Source organism: Suricata suricatta, chromosome 10 (assembly GCF_006229205.1).
Source record: "Suricata suricatta isolate VVHF042 chromosome 10, meerkat_22Aug2017_6uvM2_HiC, whole genome shotgun sequence".
Taxonomy (NCBI): domain Eukaryota; kingdom Metazoa; phylum Chordata; class Mammalia; order Carnivora; family Herpestidae; genus Suricata; species Suricata suricatta.
In genome coordinates this window covers 49,394,627-49,416,972 of record NC_043709.1, presented here as the reverse complement: position 1 = coordinate 49,416,972, position 22,346 = coordinate 49,394,627, and the positions used below count along the sequence as shown (strand labels likewise).

Sequence of the window (22,346 nt, the reverse complement as noted above, 5' to 3'; positions counted from 1 at the left end):
ACCACTTGGGAGGAATATATGCAACTCATGTGGGAGACAGTAGTATTCAAATCAATTGAGAAAGACAAGCATTGAGAAATGAGTAGAAGATGCAAAATCTTCCACCTCTTACAATAAAAAAAAAAAGAAGGGGTGCCTGAGTAGCTCAGTCGTCTGAGCATCTGACTTTTGATTTCAGCTCAAGTCATTATCCCAGGGCTGTGGAATTGAGCCATATGTCAAGCTCCATGCTTAAGATTCTCTCCCACCCCCCCACCTTCTGCCCCTCTCCCCTGCTTGTGCTCTCTCTCTCTCTCTTTAGAAAAAAGAAAAAAAGGATAAAGTGAAGTAAAAAAAGGAGGGATAGTTTTTACTCATAATATCAAATTCAAGTGTTGGTCAAGGTCTGGGAAATTAGCACTTTAAAATACTGCTGGGTGGAGTGCAGATTGGTAGTAACTTTCTGGACAATAACTTAATGAGTTATGTCATAAGTCTTAGAATCCTGCCTGCAATTAATCTAGCAAAAACACTGCTAGCAATTTATGTTAAAAATCAAGTTAATGCACTAAAATAAAGCTACAAGAATGTCTTTAATCACTATGAGAACAAAAATTAATTTGAATATCTGGCTAAATGAACTACCAAGTGAAAACATATATGACATTTCAAATAATATTGCAAAAGAATGTTTAATGGTCTGGAAAGAAATTTAAAATTTTAAACAAATTTAAAAGTTTACAAAATAATTACATGTGATACTTATATTTATAAACACATATTTATAAAATACAAATAAATATATGAATATAAAACAATTTAGAATAAGGTTATGTACCATATGTCAATAGTAGTTATTTCTGGGCCATTAGATTATAGGTAACTTTTTTCCTATCTGTCCTTTTGATTTGTTTTATTTTTATTTTATTTTTATTTTTTTTGCAGTTTTATACCTTTATTTGACAATCAGCAATCCGTTCTCATCCACATTAACGGTCTGTAGATTTTTGAAAGTGGTGACAGGTACATAGGTAACCAACGTATAGAGCTTGTTAGGTGAATCTTCATCCTCATTACGTTTTCTGGACAACCGCACACGGATACAGTATGGAACGTTCCTTATTCCTTTGGCCCAGACAGCTGTGTTGAGCCTGGTGTCAATGCGCACATCTGGGGTTCCCATCTCCTTCACAGCAAATTTCCGGATCTCTTTGAGTGCTGGAGGGGCACGCTTCTTGAATCCCACTCCGTGGATGCGCTTGTGAATGTTGATGGTGTATTCTCTGGTCACTACCTCGTTGATGGCAGAACGGCCCTTCTTCTTCTCGCCACCCTTCTTTGCGGGAGCCATTTTGCCCGGCCCCCGGGTTGGAAAGGCTTGATTTGTTTTAAAGATGAACATGTATTTTGGGCGGCGGTAAAAAAGGAAAAGTATTTAATATTGTTTTCTCTTTACTCGATGTGTTATAAACACTGAACAATGTGGTTTTATTTATTTATTTAAGTTTATTTATTTTTGAAAGAGAGCAAGTATGAGGAGGTGAGGGGCGAGAGATGAGGGTACAGAGAATTCAAAGTGGGCTCTGTGCTGACAGCAGACAGCCCAACGTGGGGCTCAAATTCATGAACCGCAAGAATGTCCAACCGTTAACCGAGCCACTTAGGCGCCCCTGAACAATTTATTTTAAAAACTTACTTTAAAAACGTCATTCTTCTACCCTCAAATTTATTTTTCCCAAGTGCTAATTGGAAAGAATGAAATAGAATTTAATTCTGAATTTATTTTTAAGAGCCCAAATTCATCTTGTCCATTTAATAATTTACTCATAACCCAACTAGATACTTTACCTGCTGCCTTCTCTTTTATCCCTAAATGACTGGTAATGATACTATTCCAGGAAAGGTGACCACTGCGATCTTAAACTTTGCTCAAACCTTCTATTTACTAACGTTCTCTTGGCTTACACTTCAAACATCATTCTGGGATTTCTCCCTCCTCATGACTGTCTTCCATCTGCCTATAGTCCTCACCTGGTCTTATTCCCAGACACCTGGAGGTAGCTGATGAAGGACAGAACACCAGTTTCAGAAGGTTTGTACTTATTTCCAGACTTATTTTCATTAACTCTCATGTTTGAGTTGGGATTAAAAAAAAAAAAAAAAAGCAACCATTGATTGAGGGCTTACCATGTACCAGGCGTTATGCTAAGCACTCTAAAGAAAATTATCTCCTTTATTCTTCTAACTTAAACAGAAAGTCAAAGCTCACAAAAGGTATGCAGTTTACTCAAGGGAGCACTGGCAGTAAGAGGTGGAGCCAAGACACAAATTCAGGTCTGGCGGTCCCTGGACACAGCACTCCTTAGGTCCTGTATTATGTTGTAATGCCTCCCTGTATTCCGGCTGATTATTCTTTTTGCTGAGTAATTCACCATTTGGTAGCTATCAAGCTCTGGTGTTAATTGGTGCTAATTTTCTAACGATGGCCAAGTGACTATACTTGCATTTTAAAGTGAAGCAACCTATGATTATGGTGTAAGACAAGTGAGATTAAAGTCACAGTTTTCCCCACTTCCTGTGTGTGACTTTAAATAAGCTACTTAACCTCTGTGAGCCTTAATTTCCTCATTTACAAGAAGAAGATAATACCTGTGTCATGAAAACTTTTGAGAGGATTAAGTAAACAGTGTTGAAGTGTATTGTGAGTATAAAAAACCACTATAAATGTGAAGCAGTGATACTGAAGCATTTTAAGGGTTGGTGTACATTGTGGCTTTCACAATGAAAGTTCATTAGAGAACAGGAAGCATTCCACTTATTTAGAACATAGACCAGAAGGTCCGTTAATAGTAATGCTTTAAGCTTCTGGCAAGTTTGTCTGTTTGCTGGGTGATCACTGTGTAGTGGTTATTGCAGACTGGTGTTGATGACAGCGAGCAGTAATTTGCTCCAAGAGTGGGATAAGGAGGTCACCGATTTTGCTTATCCAGCATAAACCCAGGAGACAACAGATAAACAATAGCCCTACCTCTCAGAAATTGCCCAGCCTATTTCTGGAGTGCTGTGCTCTGTGGTTCTGTATAAGACCCTCACCTAAAAAGACTTATAGACCAAATGCACCACATGCAGGGAAGAGCGACTATGGTTAGGAATCTCAAAACTGTATCACTTGAACTAATGATGGAAGAGAACTGAAAATGCTCAGTTCAAAGGGAGGAAAGAAGGAATGGAGGCATGGAACCTTTGTGGTCTATAGTTTGTAAATCTAGGTGTCCATTAGAATCACAAATTCCAAGCCTCTCCCCCTCCAAATTCTGATTTAGCAAGATTGTGGTGGAGTCCAAAGTCTGTTTGTCTTTTATTTTTATTTATTTATTAAAATTTTTTTAATGTTTTGTTTTTGAGAGAGAGAGAGAGAGAGAGAGAGAGAGCATGAGCAGGGGAGGGTTAGAGAGAGAGGGAGACACAGAATCTGAAGAGAAGCTCCAGGCTGTGAGCTAGTGCTCAGCATAGAGCCTGACGCGGGGCTCGAACCCATGAACCATGAGAGCATAACCTGAGCTGAAGCCAGACACTTAACTGACTGAGCCACTCAGGCGCCCCTGTTTGTCTTTTAAAGCTCTCCTTTAATTCTTATGCTTGGTTACCATGAATCTAGATGAGATTTAAGAAGGATTTGCCTTAGGGTGATGTCAGTAGCCATGAAAGGGAGGGAGCAGCCCTACACAAAACAGAGAGTAAGAGCTGCAAAGACTTCTCAACCGTCTGTTGAGAAAAAGCTGTTACTAAAGATTAATTTGCTGTTTTAAATGCGCCTTGGGGAAAAAGATGATTAATTAGCTTTGAAAGTCTGATAGATTTCAGGTTGTAACCTAAAATTTCAGGTGCATCAATATTCCCCACAGAATCTTCTAGTGAATATTTGTTTGATCAGAATACTACTCCTGCAAGAGACTATTTCCATGACATGTTAATATGTGTTCCATGAAAAAAAGAGGGTTCTGTGTACTCGAAATACACAGGATTGCTTTTTGGGAAACGTGGAGTTAAAATGAATTGCATAGTGGCATCAAAAAGTGCACAATTCACTCATGTTCCCTGTAGAGCTCTGGAAGTAGATTGTTCTGTGTAGCATTTTCAAAAATGATTTCAGATTCTTAATCTAAGCATATACTGTGCAGCTAATGTTGCTGATGGCACACGTTAGGATATGCCACAATAAACAAAGAAGATATTTAAGTTTAGTTTGGAGAGAAAAATATATAGAAATCACAGAAGGGATGAACCTAGGCTATGAAATGCTATAGACTCAGAAGACTAAGAATCAGTCTCTGAGCTTGGCAATTGTGAGAGAACAAAATCATGAGAGGTAGTAGTGAGAATAAAGATTGTGAAGATTTTCAGATATAGTCTCATGGTTTCAAACCACAAACCGAAGTGGAGGTAATGTAAAATATTTAAAATTGGAATGATCCCAGAAAACATAGTCATCATGGTCACATCATTATAGTTAAGGTAGGAATGGTAAGGTTAACCTCTTATAACTGGGGGGAGAGCAAACTCAAGGGAAAATTTTATCTTATGTTTTTGATAAACTGAAGAAAGGCATAAAGAAGGACATATTTAAGGTATTAGAAATGAGGGAAGGAGATTTAAAGACCAGATAGAGTAAAACAGAAGATTAATATTTCTCCTTTCGGGAGATAGGTAAAAGGAATTCTTATTTTTTTTTACACTTTTAAAAAATCTTTATTTTTGAGAGAGAGACACAGAGAGAGACAGAGTGTGAGTGGGGGAGAACAGTGAGAGACGGAGACACAAAATCCAAAGCAGGTTCCGCTCCAGGCTCTGAGTTGTTGGCTTAGAGCCCAGCTTGGAGCTCGAACCCGTGAAGAAGAAATCCATGACCTGAGCCAAAGTCAGATGCTTAACTGACCAAGCCACCCAGGTGCCCCAAAAGGAATTCTTTTATATTAGTGATTGTCCATCTGTGAGATAAGTGTTTAATATTCAATTTTTTGGAATGTCTACACTTTTTTTTTGCCTATGTGTTAAAGTATGCTTGCTGTAGACTCTTTTTCATATCGCTGTAGTTTCTCCTATTTGAACACTTTACTGCGTCACACCACCAGTGAGTCGGTAAAGGAAAGGAGACTCAAAGTCAAAGCAGATCACTGTATTTGTTACATCATCACTCTATTTTATAACCCTGAATTAGATGGAAGTAACCTATGCATCCTTCTATTTATATTTTCTATTATCTTGCATTGTGCTTGGAACAAACTACACTTGTTCATTAGTGCCTTGATGGATTTTTCAGTGCTCATCCTACTTGAAGTTTTTCTGCTCTTAGGGAAGTTAGCTTTATGCTGCTGGAGATTTGCACATTTTACTTCTATGTACTCACTTAAGTATATAGTGTTAATGGCAGTTGCATGACTCATAGTCTGCATGAGCATAAATTAACTCCAGTACCTCTGTGGTGTGCCCTCTTTGAGATTACTTTGGAAGACCACCCAGAAGTGGAATTTACACAAACTGCAAAGGCCCATTCAACTTAAAAAACTGAGTAGCACTGACCAAATTATACCTGCATCCTCCAGTATGAACCAGCTACCCATTTGCTTCTGATTGAGGTTCAAATTGTTGATCTTAAACTATAAAGGGCTTTATGGGCGGAATTATGGCTACTTTAAACAAGACTTTTCCCTTCAAATCAAGTGCTTTGCACATAGTGAGCACTCCATAAATGCTTTTGACCATGACTTCATGAATGTTCACATCTTCTGGTGAACTTCTTTTCACGGTCTCCAGCTTTGAGGGAAGACCTTTTGATATTAAATGCTTGTCTTTCATATTATCTTTCCTTGGGAGCGTAATGCAGTGTAATTTTACTGACTACACAAGACACATCACCTTAGTGATGAATCTTTTAGGAGATTTGCTGGCCCAGTCTGAGTAATTCATGGAATCTAAGGATTTATCATTTGATTCATGTGGGTAGAGAGAATAGCTATAAAATCAAATATTTTTAGTAAGTTCACCAAGAAAGTAGCAAATGTATTATTATTATTATTATTATTATTATTATCATTTTGCCTGGGAATTGGGTCTTTTCTGACAGAATTTTCAATTGTTTGGTGCTTAGGTCATTGCTCCCATAGAGATAACTTTATAATGGCGATGTGTAACAATTTGTGAATGTGGAAGTTTGCATAAAATCCCCAGGAAATTTTTTACTTCCTTATTGGGCAAATTGTTACTTTAGGAAATTATTAATATAAGCAAATTGAAATAAGAAGAAAAGCAGGGTGCTTTGTTATTTTAAATAGAAGTCTTCTTTGCTTTAAAGGAATGCCATCCATGTTAGTAGTTCTTAGGATCATCTGGAGAACTGAAAAGTGTAGATTTCCAAATTTTTCGATCTGTGCTTTGTAAAAGCTTGATATAATTCAGAACATCCTATGTCTTCCAGATTCGCTTACTTGGGTAACCAATGGTTTAGTACTAATTTTTATTTCAAAGTTAAGTCGAGGAGCATTTTATACCGTCTTTTTTTCAAGGCAGTTACGTACTTTTCTATTAGACAGTAGACTTTTTGTGTCTTCATGATTTAACAAAAATATACCAGTCTGAGATCATGTGAGGGACCAAAGAGCTTGAAACTTTATTGATCCTACCAAGTCACAAGAGTAAATCAGGAATTAGCAACAAATAGAAGTGGCAAGTGATTCAGAAGCAGCCTACCCTTCTCTTGCTTCTCCCCATATACTAAATAAAGGTCCTGTTCATTATCTGCCTAGTTACATGAGCAAAAATTCCAAGAGTCATCCTTAATTCTTCTTTCCTTCACCCTCCATGTCTAATCTACCAATACATTTTGCACTGTGCACTTTCAAAATATATTTTGGTTCTGAGTCCTCACCATACCCACTGCTTCACCTGCACCTGCACTTCTATGATGGTCTTCCTGCTGTGACTTTCTTTTCTTAATAGATTTTATTTTTTTGAACAGTTTTGGATTTGCAGAAAAATTGAAGAGTTTGTACAGAGAGACCCCCCCATCTACTTTCTTATCCAGTTTTTCCTATTATTAATTTCTTACATTTGTAGAGAGTGTTTGGTATAATTATGAACTAATATTGATATATTTTTATTAACTCAAGTCCATACTTGATTCAAATTTCCTTCGTTTATACCTAATGTCCTTTTTTCAGTTCCAGGATCTTATCCAGGGAATCACATTACATTTACTTGTCATGTCTCCTCAGATTTTTTCTTGACTATGACAGTTTTTCAGTCTTTCCTTATTTGTGATGACTTTTAAAGTTTAGAGGAATATTGGTTAGGTATTTTGTAGGATGCCCCTTTATTGGAACTTGTCTGAGGTTTTTCTCATGGTTAGACTGAGGTTATGGGTTTTGGTGAAAAAGATCACAGAGATAAAGTGCCATTTTAATCACATCATATCAAGGGTACGTACTATCAACATGGTATCATGTTTAATATTGACCTTGGTCACATGGCTGAGGCGATGTTTGTTAGTTGAAGGAAGTCACTATGCACAGCCCACACTTAGGGAGTGGGGAGTTATGTTCTTCATCTTGAGAGCAGAGTAGCTACATGAATTAGTCGGAATTCTTCTGCAAAGAGAAATGTGTGTCTTTTCTCTCATTTATTTAATTAATCAATTATTTATATCAATGTGGACACATGGATATTTAGTTTATTACTTCGACTTGTAATCCAATACTACTTTATTTTACTGTTCCAGCTTCGGCTATTAGGAGCTCTTTTAGTTGGCTCAAGTGTCCCTTTGACATATCTCCATCAATGGAGGGCTTTTATTTGTTTGTTTATTTTTGAGCCCTTCTTTGCTTTATAGCCCTACTTGAGAATGCAGGCTTCTATTGCCTATTCTCTACCCCAGTTCTAGAATCAGTCATTTCTCCAAGGAGCTCTGGCTTCTTTTATTAGAGAATGGTATTAAAAACCAAGATCTGGGGGTCCATGCGTGGCTTAGTCGGTTAAGCTTCCGGCTCTTGACCTCAGTTCAGGTTTTGATCTTGGGCTTGTGAATTCAAGCCCTGTGTTGGCCTCTGCTCTGGGCTTGAAGCCTACTTAAAACACCACCACCACCAAGATGGGGTGCCAGGTGGGCTCTCTGTTTTGGTTGTTGTTCCAATGTAGTTCATTTTTCACATAGCAGAGTGAAAATTTAAATAATTATTATTAGATTATAATTCATTCTTTAAAAAATCTGATGATTGATCCTTAAAAATCACAGTTTCTTGCAATGGCTTTTCTGATTTCATCTGTTGTCATTCTCTCTTTCGTTCACTTCTTTCCAGATACATTGGCCTTTGTTTGCTCTTTCTTTCTCTCCCTTCCTCCTTTCTGCCACCCTCCTGCTCCTCTTCTTTCTTCTTCATGCCAATCTTGAGTTCTTACATTTGCCCTTTCCTTGGGAATCTGTACCAAAATTCTGTTTTGCACCCACATTAAATGCTCCTAAAGCATATCTCTAACCATTTATTTAAAATAGGTCCCCTGCCCTTGCCAAAATTCTGTACCAAAATTCTGTTTTGCACCCACATTAAATGCTCCTAAAGCATATCTCTAACCATTTATTTAAAATAGGTCCCCTGCCCTTGCCAATGTCCCCCCACCTCAGGAACTTTCTGTCCCAGAATACTCTAGAGTTTATAATGGAAAGCACTCTATTTCAGCCTCTATCTGAAATCATCTTATATGTGTGTGTGGTTGTTTGCTCTCTGCCTCTGTTTACCAGAGTGTAAGCTCCGTGAGAGCAGGGACCATGTCTGACTTAGTCTCTGCTGTATCCCGGAGCCTAGAGCAGTGCCTGTACACAGTCAGTGCTCCATTCATATGTGTGAGAGATGAATGGGAAAAGCAATCAATGACTTTCTCATCCATTTTGCCCTTGAACGTTTGCCTTAGGCTGAGTCTTAATGGCTTCAACAAGAAATCAAGATTTTTAAGTGAAATAATGAATGAATTTAAGAGTCTCATGAAAATTAGTTCCTCTATTCAATACAGTTAAGACTGGCAATTAGATCTTTTCTCCATGGTCTCTTTTTTCTTAATATACGCTTTTCTTTTCCTAATTTTGTGTTGCTTCTTCTGTTTCTGTCTAACGATACTGGGAAATGAAAGGCTTTGTAAACATAGTCTTTAGACAACTAACATCTATGTTAACCTTAGAAATATTAACTAACGATTTTAAAAAGAAAATGCTAAGTAATATACTTCTTTATTAATTTTTTAATGTTTGTTTAGTTTTCGAGAGAGAAACAGAGCATGAGTGCGGGAGGGCAGAGAGAGAAGGAGACACAGAATGTGAAGCAGGCTCCAGGCTCTGAGCTGTCAGCACACAGCCCGAAGCAGGGCACGAACCCATGAACCGCAAAATCATGACCTGGGCTGAAGTAGATGCTTAACCAACTGAGCCCCCCAGGCACTCCTAAGTAATATACACCTGTTTCTTACAAAATAGCGTACTTAAAAGGTTAGTTTCATGACTTGTAGCTATCATTATTAATATTATTTATTAAACTGTGTATAAAACAGTGGTGCGATGAGACCCTAATGAGGTACACAGGGCTCTGCTTATCCCTTTAAAGAATTCCTATAGAGTTCTAGAAAGGGTAGAGGATGATATTCTTTTATCTTTTCATCTCCCATTGACATCCTTGGTGGCTCCTGAGGTGTATAAAGTCTTTGCCTCTACCCTCATCAAGTTTGGATTGCCCTTGTTTGAGTTTCTTTTGTTGTCTCTCTCTAAAACTTTAGGATCTGCCAATTATTATGTCTAGCACTAACCCGGCAGCCACAACTTCTATTGTTCTACTTCTGATTACAACCTAGAGTAGAAATGAGAATTTCCAGGGAAAATAAAAAAACAAATATTATGTGTAAAACTGATGTAGGGCAATAAATTTTATCACCTCCCAAGTCTGCCTCACCCCCAGAGAGCATGTGCCAAGTGTTTCACAACACCAGTGTGAAAGAACTAGGCAAAGCCATTGGAAACCTTCTCCCACAGCGATATGATGAGACAAAGAGCCCATTGATCAGGGTCTTAGGTCTGCCCACTGGTGGTCTCTGGTAATTTGCAGGAGCAGCAACCCTGTGCTCAAAACGCAGGTAAAGACTTTGGTGGAGAGTGGTTCAAAACACTGAGGGAAAAGAGAGAAATCAAAATTATATTGTCCCTAACATGGGTTAAAGTGTGTAAGAGCTGTGGATATTTTTATTTCAAGCTAATTTCTGGGTTTTTGGCTTTTTCTGGAGGTTTGAGGTTGCCAAAACTCTGGCTGAAGAAGAAACGAAGGGTGGTGGTGTGCTAGGGCTGCCATCACACAGTACGGCCGACTGGGTGCCGGAAGCAGCAGACGTGTGTGGTCTCATGGCTCTGCAGGTGGCAAGTTCCAGATCACAGTGTCAGTACAGCTCCTGTCTCCTGAGGCTTCTCCTCTTCGCTTGTGGGTGGCTATCTTCCCTCTGTGTCTTCATCCAGTCTTCCCTCCATGTGTGTCTATGTTCTGTTCTCTTTTCTCATAAGGACACCAGTCATACTGGAGTAGCTTCCACTCGAATGACTTCATTTTAATTTAATTACCTCTTTAAAAACCTTGATTTCAAATACAGTCATAGTACCAGGGGTTAGAGCTTTGTAAGAATTTTGGAAGGACAGTTCATAATATGAAGAAGGTATACTCTATTCTCTTTAACACTGTTTTTCTTTAGTATTTTGAGTTTATTTTCAATGGCTAAGGTATCTTTAGTTTAAAAGCTTTATTCTCCCTAGAGATATAAATACACAGCAGAAATAATTAAATTATTTTCAAGGAAATGTATGATTAAGTGCTGCAAATGATATAGACTGGAAATGATCCTGGAATTTAAAGAAGGTAGTTATCAATATGGTCTGGGGAGCAATTGTGGAACCTGGGAGCCAAAAATGGCCTTAAGAATTGTCAGTTTATTCAGTCTGAATGATCTGTAGGCTTGAGTTCTATAGAAGCAAATTTTTGTCACCTCACAATCACTTTTCCTCTGTTCTCTCCTTTTCCCATCTCCTTTTCTTTATTCTTGGGAGCTACAGAAAACTGTAGACAGTTACGTCTCCGTGGAATAATTTGTGTGGAGCAACACTGATTTCTTTCAAATGCCTCATTTTACTAATGAGGAAAATGGAGCTTATAAGTTAAATGGCTTATCCTAGTTTCTTTTTTTTCCAGTTTACAAGCAGAAAGAATTTTTCTTTTCTTTTACATCTTTCCTTTTTTTTTTATAGTTTATTGTCAAGTTGGTTTCCATATAACACCCAGTACTCTTTCCCACAAGTGCCCTCCTCCATGACTTATCCCAGTTTCTGAACTATATTCCAGGTCTCTTGATTCGTCCTGCAATATGCTGCCGAGTGCATTGCATAACTATTTAGTTAGAGAATGGTTCATTTGTCTTCTAAGGACAAATACGATTTCCTCTCTATGTTGTGTAAATAGATCATTTATATTATTTTGCATTAGTCTTCCTTCCCTCTTAAATATTTCCAGTTCCTTCAGTTTTTTTTAAGTTTTTTTTATTTATTTTGAGAGAGACAGAGATACCCTGAGTTGGGGAGGGAGAGAGAGAGGAGAGAGAGAGAGAATTTCAAACAGGCTTTGCACTGTCAGTGCAGAGCCTGACGTGGGGCCTGAACCCACAAAGCTGCGAGATCGTGTCCTGAGCCAAAACCAAGAGTTGGATGCTTCTCTGACTGAGCCACCCAGCTGCCCCTATATTTGTCAGTTTAAATCTATTTTTTTCCTTTCTGTATATTTTTCTATATTTTGTATTTATAGCATCATTATCATCAAATTATAACTTAAAGGCCTATATTTTAAACACAAAAGTAGATAGATGATAACCTCGTATTGCTTTGGCAGCAATATCAGAATATGAAAAGTCACAGAAATACCCAAGTAAGAGTGGCCTAACAATGACAGACTTGACTAACGCAACAAGGACTCTAGAAGAGAAAGGCTGCTCTGGAATTGGAATGATGTCAAAGTTCTGTGTGGCATTTCTGTGATTTTCTTGGCCTTCCCCTCATGGCTATAAGATTGTTATAGCAATCTTATTCTAGGTGCCATATCCTTACACAGTAACTTAGAAGGTAGGAAACAGAGAGGGGGGGGGGGCGGGGAGGGAGAGAGAAAGGGAAAAGGGCCTTTTCCCTAAATCACCCATGTCCTTCTCATGGAGAAAAACCTTTCCAGGAAGTGTCCTCGCAGACCTCCCTGCACCTCTCACTGCCCAGAACTGGGTCACATGCCTGTCCTGGAACCAGCCCAACAAAGGAGAGTAGGGTGGCCACAATTGGCGGAGCCTAATTATGATTTATTCCTGGGGTGGTCACATCTTTAGCATTCTTCAAAAATTGAAATTCTGTTTTAAGGGAAAAGGAAGACTGGCTGTTAGATAGGGAACAAATAATGTCTGCCACAATTGTTGAACTCGTTTAATATGGTCAGATAATCGCATGGATGAATGTAGAATTACAACTCTGATGAGTGCAAAGAAGGAGCGATGGTGCTATACAGGTATAAACTAAAGGAATTTAATGTCATCTGGCCACTCTTCAAAGCATTGATAATTAAGCTAGCATGTGGAGAGAGCTTTAGAAGTTAAGTAGAAGAGGGGTTAAGGGATACTAGAATGGGAGTGCAGGGGGAAGGAGGGGTGTTCCAAGTAGAGGAAGTGTATTATGTTTCTATAGCTGAAAGAAGGGGCATAGATCTTCACTAGCCTCTGGTGTCATGAGGCCTTTGAATTACTTTTAGAGTAAGAGGATATTTTTAGACTTATGAGTAGGATCCTGAAGTGCTGGAATTTCTGAAAATTTTCTGTGCTTTAAGGGAACAACAAGGTCACCTGGGTGGCTCAGTCAGTTAAACATCTGACTCTTAATTTTGGCTCGGGTCATGATCTCATGGTATGTGAGATCAAGCCCTGTGTTGGACTCTGCACTGACAGTGCAGAGCCTGATTGGAATTCTCTCTCTCTCCCCCTCTCTGCCCCTTCCCTACTCACTCGTGTGATCTGTCTCTTCTCAAAATAAATAAATAAACAAACAAACAAAAAAAGAAATTTAAGGGAAGAACAGTACAGGTTAATTGACCTGGATTGTTTAAGAAAATCGTGGGTATGGTGTTGACTTATATAATGACCTTATTGACAAAAATCAGTCTGTTACACCTTCTTCTTCCTTCTAAAAATATTCTATAGCTAGAATCTTAGATTGACATCAATTAAAAGCAGTAAGAACAGAAGCTCCTGCATGGCTCAGTTGGTTAGGCATTTAACTCTTGAAGAAGAGGGGGATGCAATTCTATTGAGGGGCATAACTCACATGTTCTACACATTGGTTCTGCTTGCATCCTTCTGGCAAGAATTTAGTCACGGGGTCACAACTAGCTACAAGAGAGGTGGGATGTATTGTGGAAAAATTGTTTTACCTAGAAGTCCATGTTTTCCTCTAAAACTTAGTCTGTTTCTAAATTAAAAAGTGGAGAATGGATGCTGTCTGTGCTGGACTCACCGTCTTTTGGCAGTTGCCAAAGGGACTGGTCGAGTGGCTCTAAGGTCAGATGCGAGCATGTAATCGAAAGATAAAATGGGTGTCTGTGGAGACACAATTCTACTTATGCATCTTATGCCCCATATAACCTTACTTTATGCATCTTCATATCCCTGCCATCCAGCTTAATAAACTACTGGAAAAAAAAAAGTACAGCATACATGGTTTGGAAGGAATGAGTGAACATCTTTTTTTTGCCCTTCTTGTATAATCTGTATTATGTGTGGATTCTTTTTTTCACATTTGCCATTTGTTTGTTGCTGTCTATATTTTACTTACTTTCTTAAATAGGATTTTTAGGGAGAGATGATCATAGTCCATAGTCCATAGTTTGTGTCTTATATGTGTATGTGTGTATAGAAAATCTGAGAAATCTGATTTAACTTATACCATAGGACCAATTTTCCTTAACTCTCAAACTGATAGTATGAAATCTATTATTATGTCTTAATTATTAATAGAGTTGTTGTGTGTTCTTTGAAGGTTCAGTACTGTGTCTGAGAATTCTAAAAATACTCTTGTTTTTAAACTGATACCTCACACCATTAATTAATTTGTGAAGATGTTTTCTCTGCACTTTATGTGTGTATTTTACGTATTGGATCGCTATCTCTGGAGAAGATAAGATGGTCTAAGGAAGAAAAGTTTTTTGATATGATTTTTGATATCTCAAAAGATGTATTTTATAGAGGTTTGGGCCACTATACCTTATTTTTAGCCATCTTTTAGTTTATAGATTCATTTGTCCATGTATTAATCCCTACTACAAATTTCTTTAAAGTTTACTTATTTGTTTTGAGAGAGAGAGAGAGAGAGAGTGCAAGCAAGCACGGGAGGGGAAGAGACGGGGAGAGAGAGAGAATACTAAGCAGGCTTTGCTCCATGAGCATGGAGCCCAACGCAGGGCTCAAACGCACAAACCATGACATCATGACCTGAACTGAAACCAAGAGTTGATGCTTAACCAACTGAGCCACCCAGGTGCCCTGCTACTATAAATTTTTAAAGACTCTGAAATGTCACATGCTGCAGTAAGTGTTGGGAATATGAAGATGGATGAAACCCAATCTGCATCTGGCTGAGGTTAGTGTCTGGGAGGCAGGGTGCTGATGGCCTTGAAGTGAGTCTTCATAGCTGAGTAAGAGTTTGTCAATGATGAACTGGGGGGAGGGCATTCTAGGCTGAAAGCACTGGATGCAGGTTCATAATCTGGGAACGGTTTTTTATTTGGTGAGAGTGGATACGCTGTGGATTAGAGATGGGCTGAAAGAGCCTGGACTGGGGCCCCTCAGACACCATGCGGAGGAGTGTGAGCTGGATGTCCCTCAGTCAGTAGCTTTGAAACATTTTTGTCTGTGACCCATAGTAAGACATACCTAGTTACATGACGATTTATTACCAGACTGATCCTACCACTTGCAATGTTGTCCAGGACCTGGACAAGAGGACAAATGGGGATATAAGAGAGCTAGTTGTTTAAGAAGTTATCAATGAAGACAATGAAGTGTTAGAAAGGGCTGTACCAATCAACTCTGACAAAAACAGTGAAAACTGTATGTAAAACCATTGATGCCAAATAACTGAGAACAGTGCAAATTTAAAGCTAATTTAGACTCCCACCAAAAGACTATTATTCATTATTCATCCTGGGGAAACGTAGAGACAATGGCCAGTGGGCCAAGTGGGAGAAGAGGAGGGGAAGGCTCTCTCAGCCTTCTCTTCCAAAGGCTGCAGAATTCATGAGAGAATACCTCCTTTGTTTTCTTCTCTTCTGAGGGGGAAGGAGCTCTTTCATTTCTGCCAGACTGTCTTGTCATCATCCCTTGTCTATCTCCACTGGGCCTGCACCTGAGTTCCAAGGCTATGTAGGCCTTGCCAGTCTGGCCCAAGGAGGCACCCTCTGGCCCCTAGGTGCTCCAATTCTCCACTTTCATGGAAGAGTTTGAACTAAGAATTCTCTGAGCAGAAATATCATCTTGCCCTCTCCTCTTTGTTTCCCTTCCTTCTGCCCTCAGCTCCAAGCTCCCTCCTTCAAGCAACAGCTTTTGGCCATCCCTCAGGCTGCAGGTACATACACTAGTAGCACAACCTGACTTGCACAAGGGCCCATCTAGGTTGAGGAAGCTAGCTCAGGGCCATTTGGGTGGAGAATGCTGGGAACCCTGGTACGTGGAACTTGGGAATCACGAAGGGACTCTGTGCCTGGTGGAGGGGAGGGCACAGCCAGAGGAAGACCAGAGCAGAGCCTTTTTGCTCACTTGTAAGGGTAGTGCACACACACATGCCATCACACACACATACAAATGCACATACATACTTAAACATTGCACAAAATTGCACATACTCTCAATTTGTGAAGTGCATTTGTCTTCTTTTCTATTCCATTTCAGTTTTTAAAAAAAATACTAGTTGTAATAAATTAATTTTATAATCCACTAGTGGGTCAATTCATGACCCAAATTTGGAGGGCTCTGCTCTAGTTTTTGAGGTGGTAGTGATGTGGTCAGATTGGTGTTTTGGAAACAGCTGGCAGCTGATGGGGTGACGGATTGGATCAATGAGTGGGATTTCTGGTTATGAGATTCTGAATCAAAGATAAGCCCAAAGATAGTAGGAGTAAGAACAGACAGAAGGGGAGGGTAGTGAAATCAACAGGTCTTGGTGACTAATTTGATACTGGGGGTGCAGAAGAAAACTAGAACAATATGCTGATGTCCAATTTTAGTGATAGGGAATATAGCAGAGCATTATATTTGAGGGAAAAGAAATTAAATTCAGCTTAGTACATAGATCATTCGGGGTCCCAGTGCAACATTCAGGTAGCATTGCTTGTTAGTTGGAGTGAGATTTAGCAAAGTAGGGATGGTAACAGGACTTTTGGTTTGGCAATAGGAAGCCACTGATAAGCCTTAGCAAGGACAGATTGTGGTGGCTTACACAGTGAATATGTTGGGAGGTCAGGAGAAGAAAACATACAGCATAGATTATAGTTTATACTTTCCATAGACTTGATCATAAGCACAGGAAGAAAGCCAGTAACAAGAATAAGGCATCTACTTGAAGGAGAATATTTATTTAATTTTTGAGCACTCCTCTTCAGCAGGGAGGAGGAGCCTGCGGAAACCTGCATATTGAAAATACAAGAGAGGGGTGTCTTGGTGGCTCAGCTCATTTTAAGCGTTGGACTCTGGATCTGTGCTCCGGTCACGATCTCACGGTTCGTGAGTTCGAGCCCTGTGTCGTGCTCTGTGCTGACAGCACAGAGCCTGCTTGGGATTCTCTCTCTTCCCTTCTCTCTCTCTTAAAATATATCAGTAAACTTAAAAAAAGACAGATACAGCAGAGAGAAGGAGTCATTCATCCAGCCTGGTTTCAGGGCAGATGAGAGAATGCATTTTAGCACATAAGTGGAGAAAAGCTCAGACAGAAGAGAAAATACCTCCTTTCCGGTTGAGAAGGATGTGTGTGTGTTGGCAGAAGTTCCCCTCAACAGACCGTTGTTGGGCATGAGCAGCAGGCGCCGGTAGGCGCCCTGGCTGCAGAGGTTGGGAAGGTGTAGTGGGAAAGATAGGCAAGGGAGCTAGCAGGACGTGGGGCCAGGGCCCTTTAGAGTTGTGCTCGGGGATGCTGGGAACAAAGAAGAGGGCATGAGGCAAGGCTTTCTAGAACTGGAGAGAGGACAAAAAGCAAAAATGGTTTGCACCCAAAATAGCGGTCGGGGCCGTCTAAGGGAAAGATTGAGATGAGTAGTGTGGTCAGACCAGGGCTTGGGAGATGGGCCTGCATCACACTGCTGGTTATGGACAACCATGGCTGTAACAACACTTTTTTGTTTTTACGATTATTGACTCCAAGCGTCAGGTGAAATCTTATTTGCGAATACTTGAGAAAATGGATTTTTATGACAAAGAAAGCTGCTTCTGGCTTATCCTCCCCCCTCTCCCCTTTGATGACTTCTTTTGAAACTAATTAAGGTAAAGAAAGCCACTGCTTCCAAAAGTGCTTTGGTACCCTGGCATCATTTCAAAGAAATCTCCTTTCCCACTTAGTTAACTACATTTCCCCAGGAAAAAAAAATCTTCTCTGTCAATGTAACATCCCTTAACAGGACTCCTGCTGGTGGGTTCTTGTATCTTGCTGTCGCAGCTGTGAACATATATACTATTGATTGTTAATGTGTGATATAAATCCGACCGGAGCATGCCCACTAATTGGTTTGAGAGCTAGATATAGACAATGCTGTCTTATAGTAGCTTGTGTCGATAGGCCTAGTCATAGGGTTAATTCTGCTTGACAGCACATCAGCAGCATCTTGAGAGCAATTACCCAACAGAAGTTTTCCCACAGCCGAACCGAGAGCTTCAAAGGCTTCTGAATTTACAACCAGTATTAACCTATATCTGAAACATAATGTTCCCACAAGGGCTCAGATTTTTTTCCCTCCCTCTTATTAAATGTATGGGGTTACCAGGTTCATTTACGCAGTGAAGAACTTAGTGAAAAATTACTTGGTGTTGAATAATTGGAAATCTTTAATAATAAGTAAAGAAGAAAAATTTAAAGTTGAGGTTTTTTATTGCTTTTATTGTATTACAGAAGCAAGTTAATCTGCCTCTTTTTTTTTCCCAACACAATTTATCCTCCTTCTCTCAAAACAAGTTAAAAAGTTAGTATCTTAGTATCTTTTTTTAATACTGTGCTCTCTCTGTGTGTTCAGGGGACCTAGGATAATGCATATGTTTAAAATAGTTAAAATTGATATGTATTTACATTTTGAAAAGCTATTTTCCTTGTTGGTCATTGAACTGAAATCTATAACCATTACATCCCCACCCATTAAAGTACCAGTTGTTCTTTAATATGCAAGTTTTATATTGTAAAACGTTTCTTTCTCTTTGCAGGTCAGAAACCAAATTTGACTCCGGTTCAGGTATGTTTACATTAGCAATGTTATTCTGAGTATATTTTATTTACATTATTCTCTGAGGAGCAACTCATCAGATCAAGAGCCATTTTGATTTTAAACAGACTAGGCAGCCTCTTTTCAAAATATGAACCCCATCTCAAAGCAGAGCGATTGGCTGCCTGGGATCATAACTTGAGTTGTTTGTTCACTTTGGGATTCTCGATAGTTCTGCAATAAGCATTAAATGCTCTGTATCTGCAGAGTTTCATTGTAAGAGCAGAAGTGGGGGTTGTACATACTTATGGTTCAAAATACAATATTATTCTCTCAGTAGACAAAGCAATCCTTACTAATCTGAAGATTATGTGCAAGTGACTTGTCATCAAATGTGGGTAATAAATATATTTAACCCAGCAAACGATAGTATATGTGCTGCCAAAGCAAGCATGAATCCAGCAAACTATAAAGAGTTTTAGCCAGTAGAAATGGAAATTTCTTTATGATTTATTAATTTTTTTTTAAAACAAATTGTTTTGTTGTGGGGGTGGGTAATGGAAAACTAAGATCACCTTAAGCCATTACTTTGTATCTATCAAGACAAAATTTACATTCTTACCAACAGTGACATATCAGTCTCATTAGATGTTTTCTTTTCATTAAGCATGAATGTAACCATATAATCCTTAGGTTTGACTGAGGCTTTATGTCATTTTCTGAGATTTATGTGCTCCAGAGTTTCTAATGATGTTTATAATTAAAGCGCAAAAATTTCCTCTTATTCAGTACAAAGGAATTATGCCCTTTAGTGAACTGTTAATAGAGAAATAAACATTGATTATTTTTTATTTTTCCAGAAGAAAATAATTTTCAGAGAAACATAGAATTTGTTGAATTTAAAAGTAACATTCTGACTCTGGGTTGAGTTCCATTACTTTTTAACTTAAAGAAAGTTTTTGCTTATTATGCTTACAAAGGAACTAAGGACTATGTATTCTTTTTGGTGGTGGTAAGGAGCCAACGTGCTCATTTTCCTTAAAAGCGTCATCTTTCTTTTATTATATACCTTTGTGAATGTCTCCAACTTGGTGAGACTCTTTCATATGAAATTGGTACATCTGAGTTAACAGTTTCACCAGAAATCTTTCCATTCTGTGTGTTCTTGGGCTCCTGAGTCACATCTGACAGTGATAACATAAGGTCAACACTGCTGGCTTACAGTATTGACTCCATGGAGACTGAAGGCCTGGTGGCATTGTATCAGTGATTTGACTTTTTATTGATTTATAGGAGGTGACTCAAGGTGGAAAGTCTTTGTCTTTTTTTAAATATTAAAATCTTTAAGTATAATAAAAAATAAATGATAGAGACTGAATTTTAACATGAAAGTGGGATGTCTTTTTATCATTGCCAGGAAGACACCAAGGGCTATATTAAGGGCCTCCTTTGTTGTGATCTGATTTAATTCCCTAAACATCAAGTCAGAAACAGATTTTAGGGTACAGGATCTGGAACACAGTTCTCAAAAATGAAAAAGTCCACTAGGTTCATTTTGAAGGTAAAACCTGGACATAGTGTAGAAAATTGAAATATTAGGCAGCTATTGTCAAAGTCAGGAAATTTATGTTGAATTCTCAAATCCAAATTAAAGTATGCTGCTAAATTCCTGTAGTGATAGTTATAACATCTGGACAGATATAGATCTTTCACTCATGTAACCAAAGATTTTGTTCATGATTCTTGCTTTTCCCAAGGCCTAATTTTTAAGAAAAGGTTTATCACAGACAACATCTGCGTGTCTTTGAAAACTGCAAAGCTCTGTACTCTGAAAGATATTATGGGGAATGCTGATTAAAAGTTTATTTATTCTTTTAGTTTTGAATTTAAATATGTCATGGAAAGAATTCAGATGGTTTCAAATTAAGAAACAGGTAATTATGTTTTCTTATAAGCTCTTTTTAGCTTAGCATCGAATGAGGGAATCATGGCAAAGGGAGCTAGAGCTGTATTCTTTGGCATGCTCCATCATGCAAATTTTGGTTAGAAATAAGATAGCATATTGGAACAATTAAATGTATGACTTTAATAGGTTCAGATTCTCTATTGTTCATCAGATACAGAAAGTGACCTAGCTCTGCTTTATGTTGTATACAGCTGTAAGAGTGTTCCTGACATACTCATTTTGTAAATGAAGGAAGATGCCAGTCTTCCCAGGGCAAAACAAAACAAAACAAAAACACTTAAAAAATAAATAGTACCGTCAATGACTAGCCATAAAGGAAAGGATTTCAAAGTCAAATGTTACGTGTGTATACATGTGTCTATACCTCCCCTCCCCAGTGAGGAACCCAACTTATAATTTGTGTAACTGAGTTTCTGACTGTGGAGTGAGATTCATGAGGAAGGAAGGGAAGTTTTCATAGTCAGCACATGGGGGGAAATTGTCAGTTGTTGAATGATAAGCCTAGAGAGAAATTTGAATTTTTTCTCATCAAAATTGTATCAACTTTTCTTTACAGAAGCATCCACAAACAACTTGTGTTTTTTAAAATTTCAAAAAATTTTATAATGAAAAATTTCAACTGTATATAAAAATAGAGAGTATGGTATAATGGACATCTACATATCCATCATCTAGATTGTACTACTGTTAATAATTTGCCATATTTATTTCATTTTTCTTTCTTTGCTTGAAATATTTTAAAGTAAAATATATACATTTCACATCATTGTTTTGAGGTACTGAAAGGGACCAACTATTTTTTTAAGGTTTTTTTTGTTTGTCTCAGAAGGTCACATACAGATTCTTCTGAAAAGGGTTGTGGCATTACCATGTCCACATCAGTTAAAGGGATGTCAGAAGTTCTATTTGTGGTAAAGGTTAAGAAAACTGTCAACCAGAGGGTAGCGGTACTGAATTAATTCTGATCCAAGAACCCCAGAAATGTTCTGTCCTTGAGATTAGTTTGATTAATACTTTAGCTGCCCTCTAGCTGTGTCCTCTATGTACTGAGTTAAATACTGATTAAAGTTTGTTTCTGTTGGTTTATAACTCAATCATATCAGGTTTTTGGCTTGGCTGATCAAGAGCAATCAGGCTACCTTCTTTCTAATGCAGTTTTAAGGTTTCCATTTTAATACGGTCTCCTAGTTGATGTACTACTGCTGCTTGCCTGCATTAGTGTGTAGCTGGTGATTTTATTAATAGAGTAAAACAGACTTCCTTTTATGCTCAGAAGTAGCAAGAAGCTGTGCTCTTCTCCCCACCTCCCAAGAAGGGAAGTTAGTTGATGCTGGAGGAAGCAGAGCATTGAGTCTAATGTAGTGATTAAACATGAAAGCTCTATATCAAATCTCAGGAGAAACTTTGCTTTGGAAAGAGGCAGGGGACTGTGGAGCATATTGCATGATAGGCTATGTAAACAGAGCCCTGGAGGTCAGTGTGTGGATGCAAACCAATTAAATAAAGAAATTACTGGCTTTGCTTTCTGTCATCTGGACGGGGAGGATCACAAGTTAACATGCGCAGGGCTGAAGTGTAAACTTTGCTTGAATAAGCGAGGCACCTTTGGAAACTTCATTAACTCTTTCGGTTCACTACCAAGTTATTGGTTTTTTTTTTTTTTAATTTAACCAAAAGAAGTTAAAAACAAAAACAAAATATATGCTGTCTTTGCCCTTCTGTACATATCCATTAGCAAAGGTGCACGTGATGAGTGGAATTGGAGAGAAAGCAGAGGATGAACTGCTGGAAAGAGCAGTGTATAGTCATATGAGTGTATAGTCATATTTCAGGAACATGCACATGTCTTTCAA

The 22,346-nt window shown here is 38.5% G+C and overlaps 1 protein-coding gene and 1 pseudogene across 2 annotated transcripts in view; one reads left to right on the top strand and one right to left on the bottom strand.

Moving 5' to 3' along the window:
• The window catches only part of MSRB3 (methionine sulfoxide reductase B3), a 159,032-nt gene that overhangs the window by 63,523 nt on the left and 73,163 nt on the right, over positions 1-22,346 (top strand). For both annotated transcript variants that reach the window (XM_029954874.1, XM_029954877.1), the window contains one exon: positions 18,529-18,557. In XM_029954874.1, the coding sequence (XP_029810734.1) occupies positions 18,529-18,557 (29 nt within the window). The remainder of the gene's footprint in view (positions 1-18,528; positions 18,558-22,346) is intronic.
• LOC115304625 lies at positions 927-1,347 on the bottom strand (annotated as a pseudogene).